Source organism: Pagrus major, chromosome 22 (genome assembly GCF_040436345.1).
Source record: "Pagrus major chromosome 22, Pma_NU_1.0".
Lineage (NCBI taxonomy): Eukaryota > Metazoa > Chordata > Actinopteri > Spariformes > Sparidae > Pagrus > Pagrus major.
Genome location: NC_133236.1, coordinates 30,907,855 through 30,929,744, shown reverse-complemented (window position 1 = coordinate 30,929,744; position 21,890 = coordinate 30,907,855). Strand labels below are relative to the sequence as shown.

The 21,890-nt window shown below is 42.2% G+C and overlaps 1 protein-coding gene across 1 annotated transcript; it reads left to right on the top strand.

Annotated features, from left to right (window-relative positions):
- The first annotated feature begins 235 nt into the window (after window positions 1-235).
- On the top strand, window positions 236-19,832 carry LOC141017759 (uncharacterized). Its single transcript, XM_073492491.1, has 19 exons — window positions 236-317; window positions 642-732; window positions 820-935; window positions 5,115-5,274; window positions 5,621-5,734; window positions 5,902-6,031; window positions 6,345-6,499; window positions 7,184-7,300; window positions 8,185-8,298; window positions 8,466-8,582; window positions 8,968-9,045; window positions 9,787-9,850; window positions 10,003-10,231; window positions 11,642-13,445; window positions 14,265-14,438; window positions 14,793-14,966; window positions 15,148-15,315; window positions 17,315-17,361; window positions 19,279-19,832. Exons 1-19 carry the CDS (start codon window positions 236-238, stop codon window positions 19,830-19,832), a joined length of 4,488 nt encoding a protein of 1,495 aa, XP_073348592.1.
- Window positions 19,833-21,890: the final 2,058 nt, after the last annotated feature.

The window sequence follows — 21,890 nt, the reverse complement described above, 5'->3', positions numbered from 1 at the left end:
AGGTGAGAATCCTACCAGACAAACCTGGACATGTTTGATCATCACCATCACTTTGACCACATTGTGCTGTATCACTGTTTCACTGCACAGCAGAAATGTTTCTTCACCGGCTGTTTCAGAAGATCTGTCTGAAATATTCAGCAGAATCTAAAACATGAAGGTTTATAAAGACCTCCATGTGTTGTTGATGTTTCTCAGGTAGGACCGACAGAACTTCTTGTGGTTCAAAGTTTTTATGACGGCCAAATTTTACTTCATGCAGCAAAAGCTACAGGCTGATCTGAACCTCTGGCCTCGGCCTCAGTGGTGTGATAATGGTGAGCTGTTCATCACCTGTACTACCTGTCATGGTGTGCTCATCCAACTTTGGGATATTAGCTTGATGAAGGTTATTTTGAACCACAAGAAGTTCTTTAGACGTCTGTGACTGAAGTTTCAAAGAGGTCTAAAATTACACTGTAAAAACTTTCATTTTGAACCCTGTGAGGACGTCAACACTGACAGACGACCAGAAAACTTCCCTTCTGGCTCAACTGGACGTCTCTTGACTGTGTTTTTGCTCAGTGAGGTGTCAGAAGATGTGTGTGAGAGCAGTGTGTCTGTGTGTTGTAGTGACTGATCATGTTGTTGTGTGTGTGAAGGTGTGGGCTCTGCTATGAATCAGCATGAGGACAGAGAGGAGGGAGTCCCTCCCTCTAAAGCCGCTCTGTGTGGACAACATGAAGCTCAGAGGTGAGACCACCATCTCTAACTGTCCACCACTCAAATCACTCCACCGTCATGAGTCACACTCAAAGCTCTGTGTGTGTTGTGTTGAAGGCAGGAGAAGCAGCGACCAGACTCTGCTGGATCCAGCTGTGTGTGTGTGTCAAGCGTCACTGGTCTATGGACGATCTCTCCGACTTCAAAGATGGACACGTCTCTGCTGATCAGAGGTAACAGTGTGAAATATTTGTCTGTCTCCACTGAGATGAGGTTGGATGTCTTTGTCCTGATCACTTCATGTTCTTCACTCTTTACTGTTTTCAACTTTGTGTCACATTTGCAGATCTTCATACAAATATTAGATCCACAAACAGCTTCTTTGAGAATGTGTAAGAATATTAAAACCGCTGTGATTCACGAGCTCCTTTCTATAGTTTTAATATCATGATTCACATTCACAGATCTCAGATCAATCAAACCTGCTTCAAAAGTCTTAAAGGAATAGTTCACTCTAGAATGAAGTTCAGTCATTATGGACTCACCCTCATGCTGATGAGAGTCCGGTGTAGTTTCTTATTCCTCAGAGTGCAGCTGGAGACCCGCGGGGTTCCCTCCTGCAGCAATAATCCATATAACAAGCGTTCTGTGACATTTTACAAAAGGAGATGCGAGAACAGATCCCTCACAGAGATGTCATTATTCAACATGGCTGCTCTAACAAAAAGAGGAGGAGTAAAAACGTTTGGTGGACAGAGCAACATTCCTCATTATGGAAGGCTTGATGCTCAGCAGAGAAGGAATGGACATCTTGCCCCCCTGGTCCAGTTAAGGCGCAGGCTAAAGCTGTAATGAAGGACACTCAGAAGCAGTTTGACCGTTCAGTCCAAGCTGCTAAAAGACGGTACTGGAGATTACAGCAGGAAAACATCCTAACGACCCAAGGGCCTTCTGGCAGCTTGGTGTTGGCAGTGAACGCCACCCGGAGATTCCCTGGGAGGTCCTGAGGCCTGATGGGACTGTACAGACTGATAAAATGCTGTTGTAGAGACCTGGAGATGTGAGTTTGCCAGCCTGCTCCAATCTAATAATCACAGTGACCCTTGCAGCACAGTTAGAGTTACTATATGCACATAACCAGGGCTCCTTCATGAACCAGCAGATTATAAGGGTTCTACAAGCAGCTAAAAAAGGTAAAGCTTATGGATATGATGGGGTGCCAGTTGATGTATTGAAAAATGGTAACACGCTGAATATTTTATATAGGCTTTTTAATTATTGTTTTTAAAATGGTGTGGTACCAGAGCTCTGGGAATATGGTATTATTAACCCTATCCCCAAAGCTGGGGAACAGATAACAGAATAGCTCTTAATTACCCGGGAGTCACTTTGACATCTTCTGTAAACTGTTTTGTTCTGTGCTGTATAATCGTATTGCTGAATGGGCAGAGGCTAACAATATTATAGCAGACGAGCAAAATGGGTTTAGAAAGAAACGGAGCTGCCTTGACCATATTGCTACTTTAACTACAATCATAGACAATCAATGCCTACATGGCAATATTTTGAATTGTCTTATTGCTTTGTATGAAAATGTCTAGGTGTGGGTAAATACACCCCAAATGCTGCTATACAGGGTGATATGGGTTGGAAAACTCCATGGCAACATCAGTGGTGTTGCATCTTTAAAAACTGGCAAAGACTCTGTAGTATGCCTGACAGCCGATTATATAAACGTGTTTTTCAGTGGGCGGCTCATTTGACAAATGTAAAAATTTATGTGCAAACGGTAAAAACATTTTTTAGTTCTATGAACTTATCTCATCTCGCTCGTACAGTTATGGTTTACTCAAGTAACGACCTTAAATGTTTTGATATGGCAGTGTCAAAGGCAGACGAGGAATCATGGCTACAGTTAATAAACAAACCAGAAGGGAATAAACTACGCACTTTCTGCATATTTAAGGGTGCATTTGAGACAGAGCCGAATATAAAAAATGTATTATCAAGACAGCTTAGAAGTGCCCTTGCTAAATTTAGATGTGGAGTTGCTCCTTTAGCAATAGAAACTGGTAGATATACGAACACCCCAGTGGAGAGACGCTACTGTACTGATACTGGCTCCACTGAATTTGTAATGAACACTGTATTTTCATATTGCCTCTGTATTTTTAATGTGTGTTGTGGAGTGACACCGAAATAAAGGTTATCTATCTATCTATGTTGGTGCATGATGAGTGGGATCTGAGTAGAAAGCCAGCCACATTAAATTGCTAGGAATAAGTGATAGCATAAACATACAGAAGGTGTCCACAGGTGTATATAGGTGATACTGATACTGTGTAAACTTGGTATTATTAACATATTGTTAGCATTACTCAGTTCACTTCGTTCTAATCAAAGAAACTTGTGTCTTGCAAATTCTGAATCCAGACTAATATTGTACATTCAGCTGAAGACTAAATTACTTTGGATAGACTACATAAAGATTGAAAACCAAATTAAACAAGATAAGCAGAAACTGGTGGTCAATGGTGATCAATCAATCAATCAATCAATCAATCAATCAATCAATCAATCAAGGGCGAGAAACTGTGGGAGAGATGGGAGGACAGGTGATACTGCAGCTACAGCAGTAACAGCTTTATTAATTGAGATATAATTCTTAATAATACTTTATTATAATAATAATGAGGATGTATTCGTCCCATTCAGCTCCTCTCACAGAGCTCCAACAGTCTGCAGTAGTAAACGCCACTTTTTATATCCGTGTTGTAAAATCAAAGGCACTGAGGATCAAAGTTATGATCAGGCCTGTCTGATCCACCTGATCAGCTTCATTGTGTCCGTTAATGTTTGACTTGTCGTTGCAGGTGGTTCAGTCCAAAGTTCAGAGGAGCTCACGATCAGATTTCCTTAAAGAACACTTGAGTTTGAAGATGAACACGGAGAGTTGAGACTGGATGTGAATGTTTGAACAGCTGCTGCTGTCACTTCCATGTTTGTTCCTTCTCTGCTTGGTTTCCTGGTTGAAGCTGCTCGTTAACGTCACCTTCACTCATCAGCTTCATGCTGATTCTCCTCCATCAGAAGGTAACGTGACCGACACTTTCCATCATGTTTGTGTTGCACTGATCTGATGACAGCAGAGATGCTGCTCGTCCTGATGTGCTGTGTTGATTTGCTGACTGCACTGATGAACAAATGAAACACCAAAGAAACCAGAAAAGCTCAGATTGATCCTGCTGGCTGGACAGAAAAATAGAAACACCTGTGTGATGTCATGTGATACCACAGGGCAGTAAATGTTGAGTTTAGTTGTTTGTTGTTCTGTGGTTCAAACGTTTACAGAGGAGTGACAATATTACAGATACCTGTACATTGAAATGTAATCTATTACATCAGCACCATGAAACTACAGACTGAATTAAAATAACAAATATAATTCTAAGTTTGTCAAAAGGTTTCAAAGGTTTATTAGAGGACTGTTGTGTGTTTGTGTCAGTACGGCTGAGACTGGGTGTTAAAGGGTTCAAGTACAAAGACATTAATTTGAACACAGTGGCTGAATAGAAGATTATAAAGAGTATTTTACCATTAAAATTAAAGTATGTTTTAATAGTCATGTAAAACACAAATAACACATTTTATTGAAGTACAGTACTTGAGTAAAGCTACTTAGTTACATTCCATCACTGCTAATTTGTTCAATAAAAATCATTTATATGTCAGTTAACACAACACTGACTGTTCTTTAACAAGTTCATTTCTCTATATTGAGAGATATAGAGCATAAAATTATGTCAAAATCTTTTAAACAGTCTCAAAACTTCAGGAATTGTGTCGCCTTTAGTTTTATTGCTATAGAAGTTTATTGCGCCATCAACGCCCAGTTAGTGTCGATCGTTCACCGTCCACAGTCCAGGTGGTGCTGTTGGTAATTAAAAGTTGATAAAAAGTCATAAAATGTGTAACAGTTAGCGTTCTCAACAATCATAATGTCTCAGAAATGCTGTTGGAAAAACACCATAAACATCTGTCTTACCTGGCGAGTCCGACCCTGTTTCGTTCCGTCCTCCTCATGGCTTCATATTCTGCTGGGAGCGTTTCAGAAGCGGAGCCTCACGCCTGCCTGATGTTGTTGACTTGCTCAGATTGTGTTTAGTTCATTATTATTCTTTGATTTTTAATAATAATAATAATAATAATAATAATAATAACAATAACAATAATAACAATATTAATAGCAGCTTGGATTTATATAGAGCCTTTCACAAAACCCAAGGACACTTTACACAGTAGAATAAACGCTACACAATCAGACAAACACGTTGAAACAGGACACAGAGTGCCTTTACTGTGGTTGAGGCTATGTAGTTTTTAATTCACACTGAAATATCTGCTTGTGTTAGGTTTAATCCCAGAGCAGCAGCACACACCAGACTCACCTGAACCTGACCCTGAACCTGAACCTGGACCTGGACCTGGACCCACCTGTGTGTCCATCAGGAGGTACCGGTCAATGGACAAAGATATTCACTTCAAAGATGGACGCCTCTCTGCTGATCAGAGGTGAGAATGTACAATGTTTATGTATTGCCTGGCATGAGGTTGGTGTCACATTTGCAGATCTTCATATAAACAATAAAAGCACAGTTAAAATCCAGAAACATCTGGATTGAGAATGTGTAAGAACATTAAAACTGCAGTGATTAATGAACTACTTCAGTTTTCTAGAATCAGGATTCACAAATCTCTCGTCCATCCATCATTGATGCCAGTCTTGGAAATTTGATCGTAACCAACAGTGATTCCAACTATAACTACAACAAATTAAGACTGTTGAGAATTTTCCTTCAATTGTTCTCCTGACATCTTTATTATTCACAGTCGAACTTCTGTGTGTGTTGTGTTGAAGCTCAGAGCATCAGAGACCAGACTCTGCTGGAACCAGCCAGGTTTCCTTCAAGGATGTCCAGTCGATGTTTGAACGTTGTAAGCTCACATATGGACAAAATCCTGCCCAGAAGAGGTGTGATACCTTTGTCATGAACTCACTGATCACTTCACATTCTTCACTCTGTTCTCTCTCAGAACATCAACTACAGAACCACATTTGCTAATTTCATCAAACAAAACACACAATCTTCAGGATTACAGTTGTAAAGTACACTAGTTTTATTTTCTCTGTTTCCCCAGGATCCATCAGCAGAGACCAGGTTGTCCTGAATCTGGCTTTGTGTCCCTGAAGAGTGGCTACGAGTCTCTGGACAGACATATTGAAATGAAGCATGGACGACCCTCATCTTATCCAAGGCAAGAATGGACTGTAATATTCATCGCTTTACCAAACACAAGGATGCTATCGTCATTAAATGTAAATGTTTTCTCACCAGAAATATATCCAGAGAATTTTCCTCAGATCTAAAACTGTTATTAACCAAGGTACTAAATTAAAATGGAAGAGTTTCTTATCATCCAATGGCTGTTATGTCTTAGTCAGATGTTGTAAAGCCCCTGACAGCCAGACCAAAGCTCAGAGGTGAGGCCACCATCTCTAACTGTCCACCACTCAAATCACTCCACCATCATGATTCACAGTCAAAGGTATGTGTGTGTTGTGTTGAAGCTCAGAGCATCAGAGAACAGACTCTGCTGGACCTGGACCTGGACCTGGACCCGGACCTGGACCTGGACCCGGACCCGGACCTGGACCCAGCTCTGTGTCCATCAAGAGTAACCGTTCCAGGGACAGCCCTATTCACTTCAAAGATGGACACCTCTCTTCTGATCAGAGGTAAGACTGTACAATGTTTGTGTCAGTGTCTCCTGAGATGAGGTCCGATGTCTTTGTCCAGCTCACTTCATGTTCTTCACTCTTTACTGTTTTTACTTGGAGTCACATCTGCAGATCTTTGTACAAATTTCAAAAGCACAGTTAAAATCCACAAACATCTGGATTGAGAATGTGTAAGAACATTAAAACTGCAGTGATTAATGAACTACTTCAGTTTTCTAGAATCAGGATTCACAAATCTCTCGTCCATCCATCATTGATGCCAGTCTTGGAAATTTGATCGTAACCAACAGTGATTCCAACTATAACTACAACAAATTAAGACTGTTGAGAATTTTCCTTCAATTGTTCTCCTGACATCTTTATTATTCACAGTCGAACTTCTGTGTGTGTTGTGTTGAAGCTCAGAGCATCAGAGACCAGACTCTGCTGGAACCAGCCAGGTTTCCTTCAAGGATGTCCAGTCGATGTTTGAACGTTGTAAGCTCACATATGGACAAAATCCTGCCCAGAAGAGGTGTGATACCTTTGTCATGAACTCACTGATCACTTCACATTCTTCACTCTGTTCTCTCTCAGAACATCAACTACAGAACCACATTTGCTAATTTCATCAAACAAAACACACAATCTTCAGGATTACAGTTGTAAAGTACACTAGTTTTATTTTCTCTGTTTCCCCAGGATCCATCAGCAGAGACCAGGTTGTCCTGAATCTGGCTTTGTGTCCCTGAAGAGTGGCTACGAGTCTCTGGACAGACATATTGAAATGAAGCATGGACGACCCTCATCTTATCCAAGGCAAGAATGGACTGTAATATTCATCGCTTTACCAAACACAAGGATGCTATCGTCATTAAATGTAAATGTTTTCTCACCAGAAATATATCCAGAGAATTTTCCTCAGATCTAAAACTGTTATTAACCAAGGTACTAAATTAAAATGGAAGAGTTTCTTATCATCCAATGGCTGTTATGTCTTAGTCAGATGTTGTAAAGCCCCTGACAGCCAGACCAAAGCTCAGAGGTGAGGCCACCATCTCTAACTGTCCACCACTCAAATCACTCCACCATCATGATTCACAGTCAAAGGTATGTGTGTGTTGTGTTGAAGCTCAGAGCATCAGAGAACAGACTCTGCTGGACCTGGACCTGGACCTGGACCCGGACCTGGACCTGGACCCGGACCCGGACCTGGACCCAGCTCTGTGTCCATCAAGAGTAACCGTTCCAGGGACAGCCCTATTCACTTCAAAGATGGACACCTCTCTTCTGATCAGAGGTAAGACTGTACAATGTTTGTGTCAGTGTCTCCTGAGATGAGGTCCGATGTCTTTGTCCAGCTCACTTCATGTTCTTCACTCTTTACTGTTTTTACTTGGAGTCACATCTGCAGATCTTTGTACAAATTTCAAAAGCACAGTTAAAATCCACAAACATCTGGATTGAGAATGTGTAAGAACATTAAAACTGCAGTGATTAATGAACTACTTCAGTTTTCTAGAATCAGGATTCACAAATCTCTCGTCCATCCATCATTGATGCCAGTCTTGGAAATTTGATCGTAACCAACAGTGATTCCAACTATAACTACAACAAATTAAGACTGTTGAGAATTTTCCTTCAATTGTTCTCCTGACATCTTTATTATTCACAGTCGAACTTCTGTGTGTGTTGTGTTGAAGCTCAGAGCATCAGAGACCAGACTCTGCTGGAACCAGCCAGGTTTCCTTCAAGGAGGTCCAGTCGATGTTTGAACGTTATAAGCTCACATATGGACAAAATCCTGCCCAGAAGAGGTGTGATACCTTTGTCATGAACTCACTGATCACTTCACATTCTTCACTCTGTTCTCTCTCAGAACATCAACTACAGAACCACATTTGCTAATTTCATCAAACAAAACACACAATCTTCAGGATTACAGTTGTAAAGTACACTAGTTTTATTTTCTCTGTTTCCCCAGGATCCATCAGCAGAGACCAGGTTGTCCTGAATCTGGCTTTGTGTCCCTGAAGAGTGGCTACGAGTCTCTGGACAGACATATTGAAATGAAGCATGGACGACCCTCATCTTATCCAAGGCAAGAATGGACTGTAATATTCATCGCTTTACCAAACACAAGGATGCTATCGTCATTAAATGTAAATGTTTTCTCACCATAAATATATCCAGAGAATTTTCCTCAGATCTAAAACTGTTATTAACCAAGGTACTAAATTAAAATGGAAGAGTTTCTTATCATCCAATGGCTGTTATGTCTTAGTCAGATGTTGTAAAGCCCCTGACAGCCAGACCAAAGCTCAGAGGTGAGACCACCATCTCTAACTGTCCACCACTCAAATCACTCCACCATCATGATTCACAGTCAAAGGTATGTGTGTGTTGTGTTGAAGCTCAGAGCATCAGAGAACAGACTCTGCTGGACCTGGACCTGGACCTGGACCCGGACCTGGACCTGGACCCAGCTCTGTGTCCATCAAGAGTAACCGTTCCAGGGACAGCCCTATTCACTTCAAAGATGGACACCTCTCTTCTGATCAGAGGTAAGACTGTACAATGTTTGTGTCAGTGTCTCCTGAGATGAGGTCCGATGTCTTTGTCCAGCTCACTTCATGTTCTTCACTCTTTACTGTTTTTACTTGGAGTCACATCTGCAGATCTTTGTACAAATTTCAAAACCACAGTTAAAATCCACAAACATCTGGATTGAGAATGTGTAAGAACATTAAAACTGCAGTGATTAATGAACTACTTCAGTTTTCTAGAATCAGGATTCACAAATCTCTCGTCCATCCATCATTGATGCCAGTCATGGAAAATGTGTCCTCAACAGGGAGTCATCCCAACTGTGTTCTACAAGAAATGAATTTGAAACTGTGATCAACATTGTCATCAGTAAAAAGCTATTTCATGTGAGGGACTGCAATATGTGTGACCCACCAGGAATATACATGATCATCTAGTTTAAAGTCTCCTCTACCCACCGTGATCAAACGGTAGCTGGTCACAACTGTGTTGGGGATGCAGGACGTCCTGTTCGTGATGCCAATTTGTGAAGTTTCTTCTTGAAAAGTGGTCAACTCGTTACTGAAGAAGGTTCAGGAGACGTGGAAGTCTTTTACTAAAACATTGTTGAAGCTCGATTGAGGAGAACAGGCAAAAGCATTTCAAGTGAGAACCCTGTGTAGTGCCAGACCAGTTCTGAAGGCCATTTATTTAACCAGAAGTGTTCCCCTGACATCATTATTACTCAGAGTCAAAGCTCTGTGTGTGTTGTTCTGTAGCTCACAGCATCAGCGGAGACCAGACTGTCCTGGACCTGAACCTGACCTGGACTCCATATTTAAGGTGTGTAAATGTACAATCAAAGTTACTGCTGTTTATTCCAACAGCCACAGAATAAACACTGAAGTACTGTTCTGATCCAGTGTCCATGCTGATGATCTGATGTTGACTTCTGCCAGTTAAAGTTGACATTTTAACATTTTATTCTGTTCCAGCTGCTCGAGGAAAGCATTGTCTATTTTGTGAAGAAAGAGCTGAAGAAGATCCAGAGAGTCCTGAGTCCAGATTACCCAGAATGCTTAGAGAGTCAGAGTGAGGATGAGGAGGTGTTGGACGGTGAGGATGAAGAGCAGAGGAGGAGCAGCAGAGAGGCGTTACTGAAGGTCACACTGCACTTCCTGAGGAGGATGAACCAGGAGGAGCTGGCTGACTGTCTGCAGAGCAGTAAGAGGATTTTAACAGATTTAACATGATGGAGAGATGAAAAGAAAAGTGTAACACTGTCTAACAGCAGCTAAACTCTGTAAATTACCACAGTACTGGATTCCCTGTTGTCACACCAGCCGTAGTTGGTCTTGGTACAGTAAACTGCTGTTGTTGTCTTTAAGCATCAAGTAAAGGTGTCTTTTCATCAGGAAACTGTACATCACAGAGGGTTCAGGCAGACCAGCTTGAGGACACTGGAGGGAAAACCAGAAAACATTTGATCTAAAAAAATAGGATCAGTTTCACTCAAATCAGTGATTAAAGTTGTACATTTGGTATTTGTACAGTAATTAGTGAAGCCCAGTGGATCATATTATGAGATGAAGGATTTTTGTTTCACACACAATCCCTTCACAGGATTCACATGTAATGGATGGGTTTAACATGAGTATTTACGTGGTCCTCTTACCTCTTTGAAGTTGTTGACTTAGGGTAAACTATTAACTTTGTGAAGCAAAGTCTTGCATATTTGTGCCTTGTTGTAAATTTGGCCATCCAGCCAATTTCCTCCAGGATTGGGTCACAGAGGCAGCAGCCTTAGTGGGGTATTCCAGATATCCTTCTCCCCAGCAACACTTTCCGGCTCCTCCTAGGGGATCCTGAGGTGTTCCCAGGCCAGATAAGATATATAACCTCTCCAGTGTGTTCTGGTTCTACCTCAGGGTCTCCTCCCAGCTTTTGTGCCCAATAAACCTCCAAGGGGAGGCATCCAAGAGGCATCCTAACCAGATGCCCGAACCACCTCAGCCGGCTCTTTTCAACGCCAAGGAGCAGTGACTCTGCTCCTAGCTTCCCATCGATGTCAGAACTCCTCACCCCATCTCTAAGGCTGAGCCCAGCCACGCTTTGGAGGAAACTCATTTTGGCCACTTGTATTTGCGGTCTCATTCATTCGGTCGCTACTCACAGCTCGTGAGGGTCGGAAGTAGATGGACTGGTAAATTGAGAGCAACACCTTCTGCCTCAGCTCTCTCTTCACCACGATGGTCTAACACAGCACATGCAGTACCACTGATGCCACACCAGACCACCTGTCCATCTCACGGTCAATTTTCCCATCACTTGTGAACAAGACCAGCTTGCTTGGGGCAGGAGCTCACCCCCAACCGGATTTAACATGGGTATTTACATGGTCCCCTGACCTGAAGTTGATGACTTAGGGTAAACTTTGTGAAGCACTGTTGGCAACAAAGTCTTGCATATTTGTGCGTGGTTATACATAAGAAGTCAGCTGCACACATCACTACATCATAATACAGGGAACCAGTAGGGGAATGCCATTGATTTGCTCTGTCATGGACCAGAGGGCAATCCTAAATGACTGCATATAAAGCATTTACTTAATAATTATGTTTGTTCATTCTTCAGGAACTATTGCTCCAGTGTGTCGACGTAAACTGAAGTCCAACCTGAAGAAGAAGTTCCAGTGTGTGTTTGAGGGGATCGCTAAAGCAGGAAACCCAACCCTTCTGAATGAGATCTACACAGAGCTCTACATCACAGAGGGAGGGACTGCAGAGGTCAGTAATGAACATGAGGTCAGACAGGTTGAAACAGCATCCAGGAAACCAAAGAGACTAGAAACAACAATCAGACAAGAAGACATCTTTAAAGCCTCACCTGGAAGAGACGAACCAATCAGAAGAGTGATGACACAGGGAGTGGCTGGCATCGGGAAAACAGTCTTAACACAGAAGTTCACTCTGGACTGGGCTGAAGACAAAGCCAACCAGGACATACACTTCACATTTCCATTCACTTTCAGAGAGCTGAATGTGCTGAAAGAGAAAAAGTTCAGCTTGGTGGAGCTTGTTCATCACTTCTTCACTGAAACCAAAGAAGCAGGAATCTGCAGGTTTGAAGAGTTCCAGGTTGTGTTCATCTTTGACGGTCTGGATGAGTGTCGACCTCCTCTGGACTTCCACAACACTGAGATCCTGACTGATGTTACAGAGTCCACCTCAGTGGATGTGCTGCTGACAAACCTCATCAGGGGGAAACTGCTTCCCTCTGCTCGCCTCTGGATAACCACACGACCTGCATCAGCCAGTCAGATCCCTCGTGAGTGTGTTGACATGGTGACAGAGGTCAGAGGGTTCACTGACCCACAGAAGGAGGAGTACTTCAGGAAGAGGTTCAGAGATGAGGAGCAGGCCAGCAGAATCATCTCCCACATCAAGACATCACAAAGCCTCCACATCATGTGCCACATCCCAGTCTTCTGCTGGATCACTGCTACAGTTCTGGAGGATGTGTTGAAGACCAGAGAGGGAGGAGAGCTGCCCAAGACCCTGACTGAGATGTACATCCACTTCCTGGTGGTTCAGTTGAAACTGAAGAACATCAGGTATGATGGAGGAGCTGAGACAGATCCAATCTGGAATAAAAATAACAAGAAGATGATTGAATCTCTGGGAAAACTGGCTTTTGAGCAGCTGCAGAAAGGAAACCTGATCTTCTATGAATCAGACCTGACAGAGTGTGGCATCGATATCAGAGCAGCCTCAGTGTACTCAGGAGTGTTCACAGAGATCTTTAAAGAGGAGAGTGGACTGTACCAGGACAAGGTGTTCTGCTTCGTCCATCTGAGTGTTCAGGAGTTTCTGGCTGCTCTTCATGTCCATCTGACATTCATCAACTCTGGAGTCAATCTGATGTCAGAAGAACAAATAATATCCTGGAGGTCTGAAGTCTTTAGAAACAAACCTAAACTAACAAATCTCCACCAGAGTGCCGTGGACAAGGCCTTACAGAGTCCAAATGGACACCTGGACTTGTTCCTCCGCTTTCTCCTGGGTCTTTCACTGGAGACCAATCAGAATCTCCTACGAGGTCTGCTGACACAGACAGGAAGTAGCTCACAAACCAACCAGAAAACAGTTGAGTACATCAAGAAGAAGATCAGTGAGGATCTGACTCCAGAGAGAAGCATCAATCTGTTCCACTGTCTGAATGAACTGAATGATGGTTCTCTAGTGGAGGAGATCCAACAGTACCTGAGATCAGGAAGTCTCTCCACAGATAAACTGTCTCCTGCTCAGTGGTCAGCTCTGGTCTTCATCTTACTGTCATCAGAAAAAGATCTGGACGTGTTTGACCTGAAGAAATACTCTGCTTCAGAACTGGCTCTTCTGAGGCTGCTGCCAGTGGTCAAAGCCTCCAACAAAGCTCTGTAAGTGGATGTATGAGTAATTTTATATATGAATGATGATTAATCAGCCTCAAAATTTTAAAGACTGAAGTAAGTAGCATTGATCATCTTGTAACAATGCTGGTTGAGACGCACCATCCACCATAACACCGTTGCAGACTAGGTACATGCCTCATGGCACCAACAGTCCTCGATGGCAGTGGCCCCCTAACAGGAGAAAGCACCATGCAACACTCCAAAAACTGCTCAAGAGTGGCCTGACGAATGTGACAAAGAAATCAAGGCATCGAGCTGACCTCTAAAAATTCAGATCGTAAACCAGCTGACCATCCATGGTACATGCTGAAACAATTCTGATCCGTGGAGGCCCACCATGCTTCATACTTGGCTCTGACCCATCGAGGCATGAACACAGGACCTCTGGGTGTGTCCTTTGGTGTCTGGCACCAGGGCACTGGTGGAAGATTCTTTTAATTTTAATTTTGTCAGTTGTGAGGCAGGGCCTACATGGATGGAGCTAATCCCGTCAGATGTCCCACAAATGTCTGAACATTTGAGATTTGGGGAATTGAAATTTGGAGAATTCGAAGACCAGGTTGATGCCTTGAGCTCTTTGTCAGGTTCTTCAGGCCATTCCTGAGCAGGTTTTGCAGTGTGTCAGGTTGCAATGTTCTGTTGGGGCGCCACTTCCATCAGGGAGTACTATTGCCATAGGGGCTGAGGTTTCCCAATGGAACATTGCATTGTTACAATGTTATGAATTTCACTTATCAGTTGTTTTCTTGTTGTGGCTGATCAGTGCAAAACATTTGTTTGTGTTCATTTTTAAACCCTTCCTAGGCTGACCTATTGTAACCTCTCAGAGAGAAGCTGTAGAGCTCTGTCTTCAGTTCTCAGCTCCCAGTCCTCTAGTCTGAGAGAGCTGGACCTGAGTCACAACAACCTGCAGGATTCAGGAGTGAAGCTTCTGTGTTCTGGACTTGAGAGTCCACACTGTAAACTGGAAAGTCTCAGGTCAGTATGAAGCTGATAATAATGTGACATAATCGCTTTGCAATTTTTTCCCTCAGGTAATTTTTTTAATTACATCAAAATGTAGATCTACTCTTATATCTACCTATTTTTTATTGTCTGTTTTTTGTTACAGTACGCAAAGAACAGATAATAATCAGATTAAAGTTTAAGATCACTGGCATCATAATGTAAATTTTGTTAAGGCTGATTGACAAACAGCCATCCAAAGTAGCAATCAGTAAAGTAGCTAATCATTAAGCAGAGGAAATAGAGAAGATTGCATAATTCAAAACATGGCTTTCAATCACATCAAATAGTAAAAGCAACGTTAACAAAATTGTACACTCTTTTAAGGCTGACTGACTGTTATCTGTCAGAGAGAAGCTGTGAAGCTCTGTCCTCAGTGCTCACCTCCCAGTCCTCTAGTCTGACAGAGCTGGAGCTGACAAACAACAACCTGCAAGATTTGGGAGTAAAGCTGCTGTCATCTGGACTAAAGAGTCCACATTGTAAACTGGAAACTCTCAGGTCAGAAATAATCTTTTTTTTTAATTAAAAGAAAAACAAAACAAACATGAAAACAGTAATCCAGTAAGTCCTGCTCATCCAGCTGTATGTTCATGTTGGTGAAGATGTTCAACATCGGTGGGATTTTCCTGCTGACATGATTTTCTAAATCACTTAGATTATGACATTGTCCTAATTCCAGACTGTCAGGCTGTCTAGTCACATGGGAAGGCTGTGCTTCGATGGCCTCTGCTCTGAGCTCCAACCCCTCCCATCTGAGAGAGCTGGACCTGAGCTACAACCACCCAGGAGACTCAGGAGTGAACGTGTTGTCTGCTGGACACCCACAGTGGAGACTGCAGACTCTCAGGTATGGACGGACAACAAGCGCTCACACACTACATATATTTTCTTCAATTCATGTTCTTCATCTTTGGTCCATCATCATGAAAGTCTTTGTGAATGGAAACACCCATTCATCAGAAACAACAACATCTTGGGAGTAAATATTCTCACTTTAGCCCTGCTAGCAACATAGCACCATCCATCCATCTCCTTCCATTCATCTGGAGTCTGGTCTTGGTGGCAACAGTTCTGGAGGATGTGTTGAAAACCAGAGAGGGAGGAGAGCTGCCCTCTGACTCAGATGTACATCCACTTCCTGGTGGTTCAGTTGAAACTGAAGAACATCAGGTACAATGAAGGAGCTGAGAGAGATCCAATATGGAATAAAAAGAACAAGAAGATGATTGAATCTCTGGGAAAACTGGCTTTTGAGCAGCTGCAGAAAGGAAACCTGATCTTCTATAAATCAGACCTGACAAAGTGTGGCATCGATATCAGAGCAGCCTCAGTGTACTCAGGAGTGTTCACAGAGATCTTTAAAGAGGAGAGTGGACTGTACCAGGACAAGGTGTTCCGCTTCGTCCATCTGAGTGTTCAGGAGCTTCTGGCTGCTCTTCATGTCCATCTGACATTCATCAACTCTGGAGTCAATCTGCTGGCAGAAGAACTAAAAACACCCAAAAGGCCTAAAGTCATCAAAGACCAACCAAGACTGAAACATCTCTACCAGTGGCTGTGGACGAGGCCTTACAGTGTCCAAATGGACACCTGGACTCGTTCCTCCTGGGTCTCTCACTCCAGACCAATCAGAATCTCCTACGAGGTCTGCTGACAGAGACAGGAAGTAGCTCACAAACCAACCAGAAACAACAGGTGGCAACAGCTTAAGTGGGTATTTCAGATGTCCATCTATCCAGCAACATTTTCCAGCTCCTCGTTGGGGATCCTGAGTCATTCCAAGGCCAGATGATATATAATCCCTCCAGCAGCTTCTGGATTTGCCCTGGGGTCTCTGCCAAGCTGGTCGTCGCCCAGGAGGATCCTAATCAGATGCCTGGACCATCTCAGCTGGCTCCTTTCTCCACTAAGGAGCAACGGCTCTACTCCGACCTCCCTCCGTATGTCCAAACTCCTAGCCCTATTTCTAAGGATTAACCAGCCACCCTACAGAGGAAACGTATTTTATCCTCTTTTATCGACGATCTCGTTCTTTCGGTCACTATGCAGAGGTTATGACCATAGGTGAGGGTTTAACGTAGATCAACTGTTAAATCGAAAGCTTCACCTTCAGGCTTAGCTCCCCTTCACCATGCAGAGATGTAATGCTGATGTTCCCAAACCAGACACTCTCCTCAACACAGCTGCACCTTGAGATCCTGATCCAGATCTTGAATATCACAAACAGGATTAGAGACTGTTGCTGCTGCTGCGTCCCGCAAACACGACTGGAAATTTGTTTGACTTTGTGCCAAGTATTTCACTGTCCCACATCCAGGATGGAATCTGTATTGTTCCTCCTGAATCTGAGGTTTGACAATCAGTCAGAGCCTCCTTTCCAGAACCCTAGGATAAACTTCACGGAGGCTGAGCAGTATAACGCCCTGATAATTGGAGAATACGCTCTGGTTCCCCTTTTTGATAAAACCCTGGTCTGCCATTCCAAAGGTACTGTCACACCTTCATGCAACACTGAAAAGACGTGTCAACCAAGACAGCCCAACAATGTCCAATGTGTGCCAGGTGGCAGGCGAGGGCCCTGGGCTGGATCTGGGCATCCTGACCCCTTGTTTCACAGACAGGCTTGAGGTACATGGACACTGCTGAGCATAGCGATGGTGATGGCAATTTTGGTTGTCTGTTCAGAGTGAAATATCTGAACAACTATGATGGATGATGGTGACAGTTGACACAGATGAGTTTGAGCCTGTTTCTCTTACACTGATAAACTGAGGAACACAGTTTCATGTTGAACTGCAGTTGGGAATCATGTTGGCTAGAAAATCATTCTGTGTTTCTTCCTCCAGGCTGGACCATGGTGGAGAGCAGAGGTTAAAACCTGGTCTGAAGAAGTGTAAGTGTGGATTCAGTTTGGCTAATAATGGCAAATAGCACATAGTCAGTTTCTCTGTCAATGCTATATTGATAAATGTGATATTATTGTAGCGCCTCTCTAGTTTGTTTAACTATAGTGAGAGGTGGCTAACCTGAGCTCTTCTTTCTTTTTTTCTTTACTATCAATCAATAAATGGGGTCTCTGTAATAAACTTAGAAAATAAATGATTTCAATTTTACCCTCTTATCAACTTAAATACTTTTTTAACAAATAGGACTTGTTAATCACTTTTATAAATGTAAAATTATTCTTATTGACCTTAATAACTTAAAATATTCAACTCAGTAACCACAACTGTTTAGTGTAAATAAAAAAATGAAATATTTACTAACAAATTATATTCAACAGGTACACACACTTTTTCAAAGACCTTCTCAAATAATAATATATATCACCATGACACATTAATGGGCCCCATGAAAATAAAATAGCCGGCAATGAAATAAAAACATAAACTGTTCCAAAATACCGGTCCTCCGATGCAGGCCTGAAAGCAGTTCAGGTATGTTGTATCCTCAAAACAAATGTCTGCCTCTCCACATCCGGGCAAAAGAAAATGACGAGGTACCTTAATCCACAGGTGTTGTAGCCTCACACATGCGCTGAAGAACGGCTGAAGATGGAGGAGAGGGGAAGAGATGATCCAACCGGAGGAAAGGAAGTGCTGTCGATCTCGCTGTGGCTCGGCTCCGTTGTCCGCAGCTCCACACACGCTTTCACACAGGCTCAGCCATACGGGTCGCTAGCCGCTAGCTCGTTAGCAAAGTCCGTGTAAACTACTAGCCACTTGGTTAGCCGCTAGCTTCACTTCTTTCACTTATCTCGGGTTGAGCTATCCACTCAAACAGACAGTAACGTCACCACAAAGTCTTTTTGAAGAGTCCTGGTCGAACACCTCTACGACCCTGGTGACAGGCATTTACTCAACAGTCTCTGTTCCTTCACTGGTCACACCACGCTTCCTTGCATCGTCTCCATCGGTTCTTCTCCCTTCCCCGTTCTTCTTCCTGTTTATCTTTTTCCCACAAGTCATAGGCTCACTCTCACACCTTTCAAAATAAAATACATTCACAACCATTTGTGTGTCTATTTCTTCCTGTACTTTCAGGTATAGTTAAACATAATTACAGACATTTATAAACAGCAAATAATTAACATATGAAATGCATAGTTCAATACACCAATAACATTACCCAACATTCACTTCTTTTACTGAATGATTTTTAACTTATTTTTTAAATTTTAAATGACATTTATTAACCATGAACTTTGACTTTTTCTCTCTTAACTGCTATTTATTATGCAATTAACTTATTTTCTTAAACATATGTCCTTTTTATCTTCATAAATTTCCACTGGGCTACATTATTAATTTAGTTTATGTTAATGTTATTTATAAATGCTGTTCCACCATCAAGGGGCCACTGCAACAACACGATCACCACTGACTTAGGGCTGCGCTATATGGCCTTAAAATAGTATTGTGGTGTGTTTTGGCTATATCGCAATACACAATATATATGTTGATAATTTGAAATCTTCTCTAAATCAGCTTGATATAGATATTGAGACAATATTGTAGGGATGACTATAGAGTGGTGTAGTCTGTTGTCCTAAAACACAGAAATCAGTTTGTCTCGTCTCAAAGTCTGAGATTTTTTAATTGTTTTTTAGTTAAAAAAGGTGTGTGGTTACCACAGGCTGAAGATATTTACATGTTTTGGTCTACAACATAAAATACTAAAAAATATGAATCCTGCACAGAACAACTTTAAAGATAATAAAAACAACAACTTATCAGTAAAGAAAGAATCAAACCCTCAGATGTATGTGATGATAACCTGCTGCTGTGTTGTGTCTTTTTCTCTCCATCAGATTTCTGTGAACTCACAGTGGACACAAAAACAGTCAACAGAAACCTCAAACTGTCTGACAACTACAGGAAGATGACACATGTAGAGGAGTATCAACCACACCCTAATCATCCAGACAGATTTGACTCCTGGGTTCAGCTGCTGTGTAGAACTGGTCTGACTGGTCGCTGTTACTGGGAGGTCGAGTGGAGGGGATGGGTTTATGTAACAGTGGCTTACAGAGGAATCACCAGGAAAGGGAACTTTAATGACAGCAGGTTTGGGAGAAATGATCAGTCCTGGAGTCTGAAGTGCTCTGATGATGCTGGTTACTCCGTCTGGCACAATAACAGACAAACAGTCCTCCCTCTCTCCTCCTCGGTCTCTAACAGAGTAGCAGTGTATGTGGACTGTCCTGCTGGCACTCTGTCCTTCTACAGAGTCTCCTCTGACTCACGGATCCACCTCCACACCTTCAACACCACCTTCACTGAACCTCTTTATCCCGGGTTTGGGTTTCTGTCTCCTGGTTCCTCAGTGTCTCTGTGTTCTGTCTCTGCCGAGTCGGACTGCTGACTGAAGACTGATGACGTCACTCTCCACTCTGTGCACCATCAGATGACACATAATGAGTGACAGAAGTTCAGATTTCAGAAGTATTTGAGAGTCGAACCTGTTGTGTAAAACTACTGATTTTGTATTTGTAAAGAGTAGCTTTCCCATTCATTTCAATAGAGTCAGAATTTAATCACACCAACTTTTTTGAATGATGTTGAAGCGTCTCGGGCCCTGGTGGGGAGAGGGATCACATATTACCGGGGGAACAGACTGACACAACACCGGAGCGCTCTCCATCAGTGAACGTCCGTCCATGTTCTCTTGTTTTACCTCAGTTTCTGTCCCTCTCCCTCTTCACCTTCTTCAGTCCTCCATCAGAGGCTTCTTCTTTTTTGTGCAGAGTTTCCACAATTATTGACGTTGTTCCAGTGTTGCCTGGACAAAGAGACCAGGGAAAACAATCACTCTGCCTGCGCAGGTTCCGCAATGACAGACGCGCTTCTCTTGTACAGTAATCTGACCTTGTTTTCCAGGAAAAGTGCAGCCTGGTGTCAGACTGAATATCATCGTGAAAGTGACGTTTAAAGGGAACCAATCTGTACGAGGATGGTGTCATTTTTCTACAGACGTTACAGTGTTTACTCCACAATGATACGTTTGAAGCTTTCTTTCTGTTTGACAGGGAATGCTGATTTAAGAATTCAGTCTGTTTCAGTGGGAACTCGTCTGAAACACATTCGATCCTTGTTTGTATTTTCATCAGTACTTGTCTTATTCTTGTCAAAGTCCCAGTCCCAGTTCCAGAAACGGTGTCGATGTGTACATGTTCAAAGATCTGTGGTCATAAGTTTTGGTCAGTGACAAAATCAAAGAAGACAACATTAGTCACTTAGACTGGATAAACTGGCTCTGACGAAGACAAAGGTCCGTCAGAGGGAGTTGAGAAAAGATCATCAGTCAAGTAAATTTTATAAATATAGACCAAAATCATAAATGTGCTTCAAGGGTCGCAAGTTATAATTATATAAATTGTCAGTAGTGTATTGTGGTCGGATTTTCTACTTTTTGTTCAAGTCTGTTTAATTTTTATTCAAAATATTTTAATCAGTCCTCAAGAAACAATTAACAAATAAAAAACAACATAGTAATATAATAATAATATAATAAATATATCAAATATTTTAGAAACACATACAAAAGGATTAATAGCAGTGGTCAGTGTATAGCTTGCCAACCAGAAAAACCACCGAGGCACAAAAAGATGTAAAACATCAAAAGTCTGAGAGCACGTATCAGTCCAGACACGCGGAGAAGAACCGAACAGGCCTGAAAACTCACAGCCTGGATGATAGAGGAGGGTGGATTACAGTCTCCAGGTCAGTGTGGACGGAAAAGATCACATTTCAGCTGCATTAAAAGAGCAATTTTAGTGCGGATAAAAAGTGAGGGTCAGAAGAAAAGGATGTTGTCTAAACAGCACCATCTATTGGACACTTAAATAACTACACGTGTGATCAGTCACGTCTCTGACACTGACTGGGTGTCGATGCTGTGGAGGAAGGTGTGACACTATCTAAATGCTGACAACTTATCCAAAAAATAACAACAACTTTGCTCTTGCAGTCGTCATTGAATGCAATAAAAACTGAATCAAACACACAGGGAGACCTCTTCATCCTGGGTTCTGGCTCTGGTTTGGTTCCTCAGTGTCTCTGTGTTCTCTGTAGGAGGGACAACACTTCCAGGTCTGTGGTTAAATGTTGGTGGTGGACAAGAATTCGCTTTGGTTTATAATTGTCTCACTCATTGTTCTTTTAGTGTCAGAAATGTTTTTTCTTATGAGTAGTAAAATGATCTCTGAGGCTGAAATTGTAACTGTTGAATTTGATGGTTTTCTACAGGCAGCGTTTATCAGCTGCTGATGATCGCTGTGGTGTCACTTCAATAAAAGTTTAAAGAAGAAGCAGTTTAACAAGTGTATTTTTTTAAAGTTAATGTCATATTTACTTTACTAAAAAATACTAAATGTTAAAATCGTGTGCTTGAGCTGAACTCTGAACTGTTCGAACATAAACT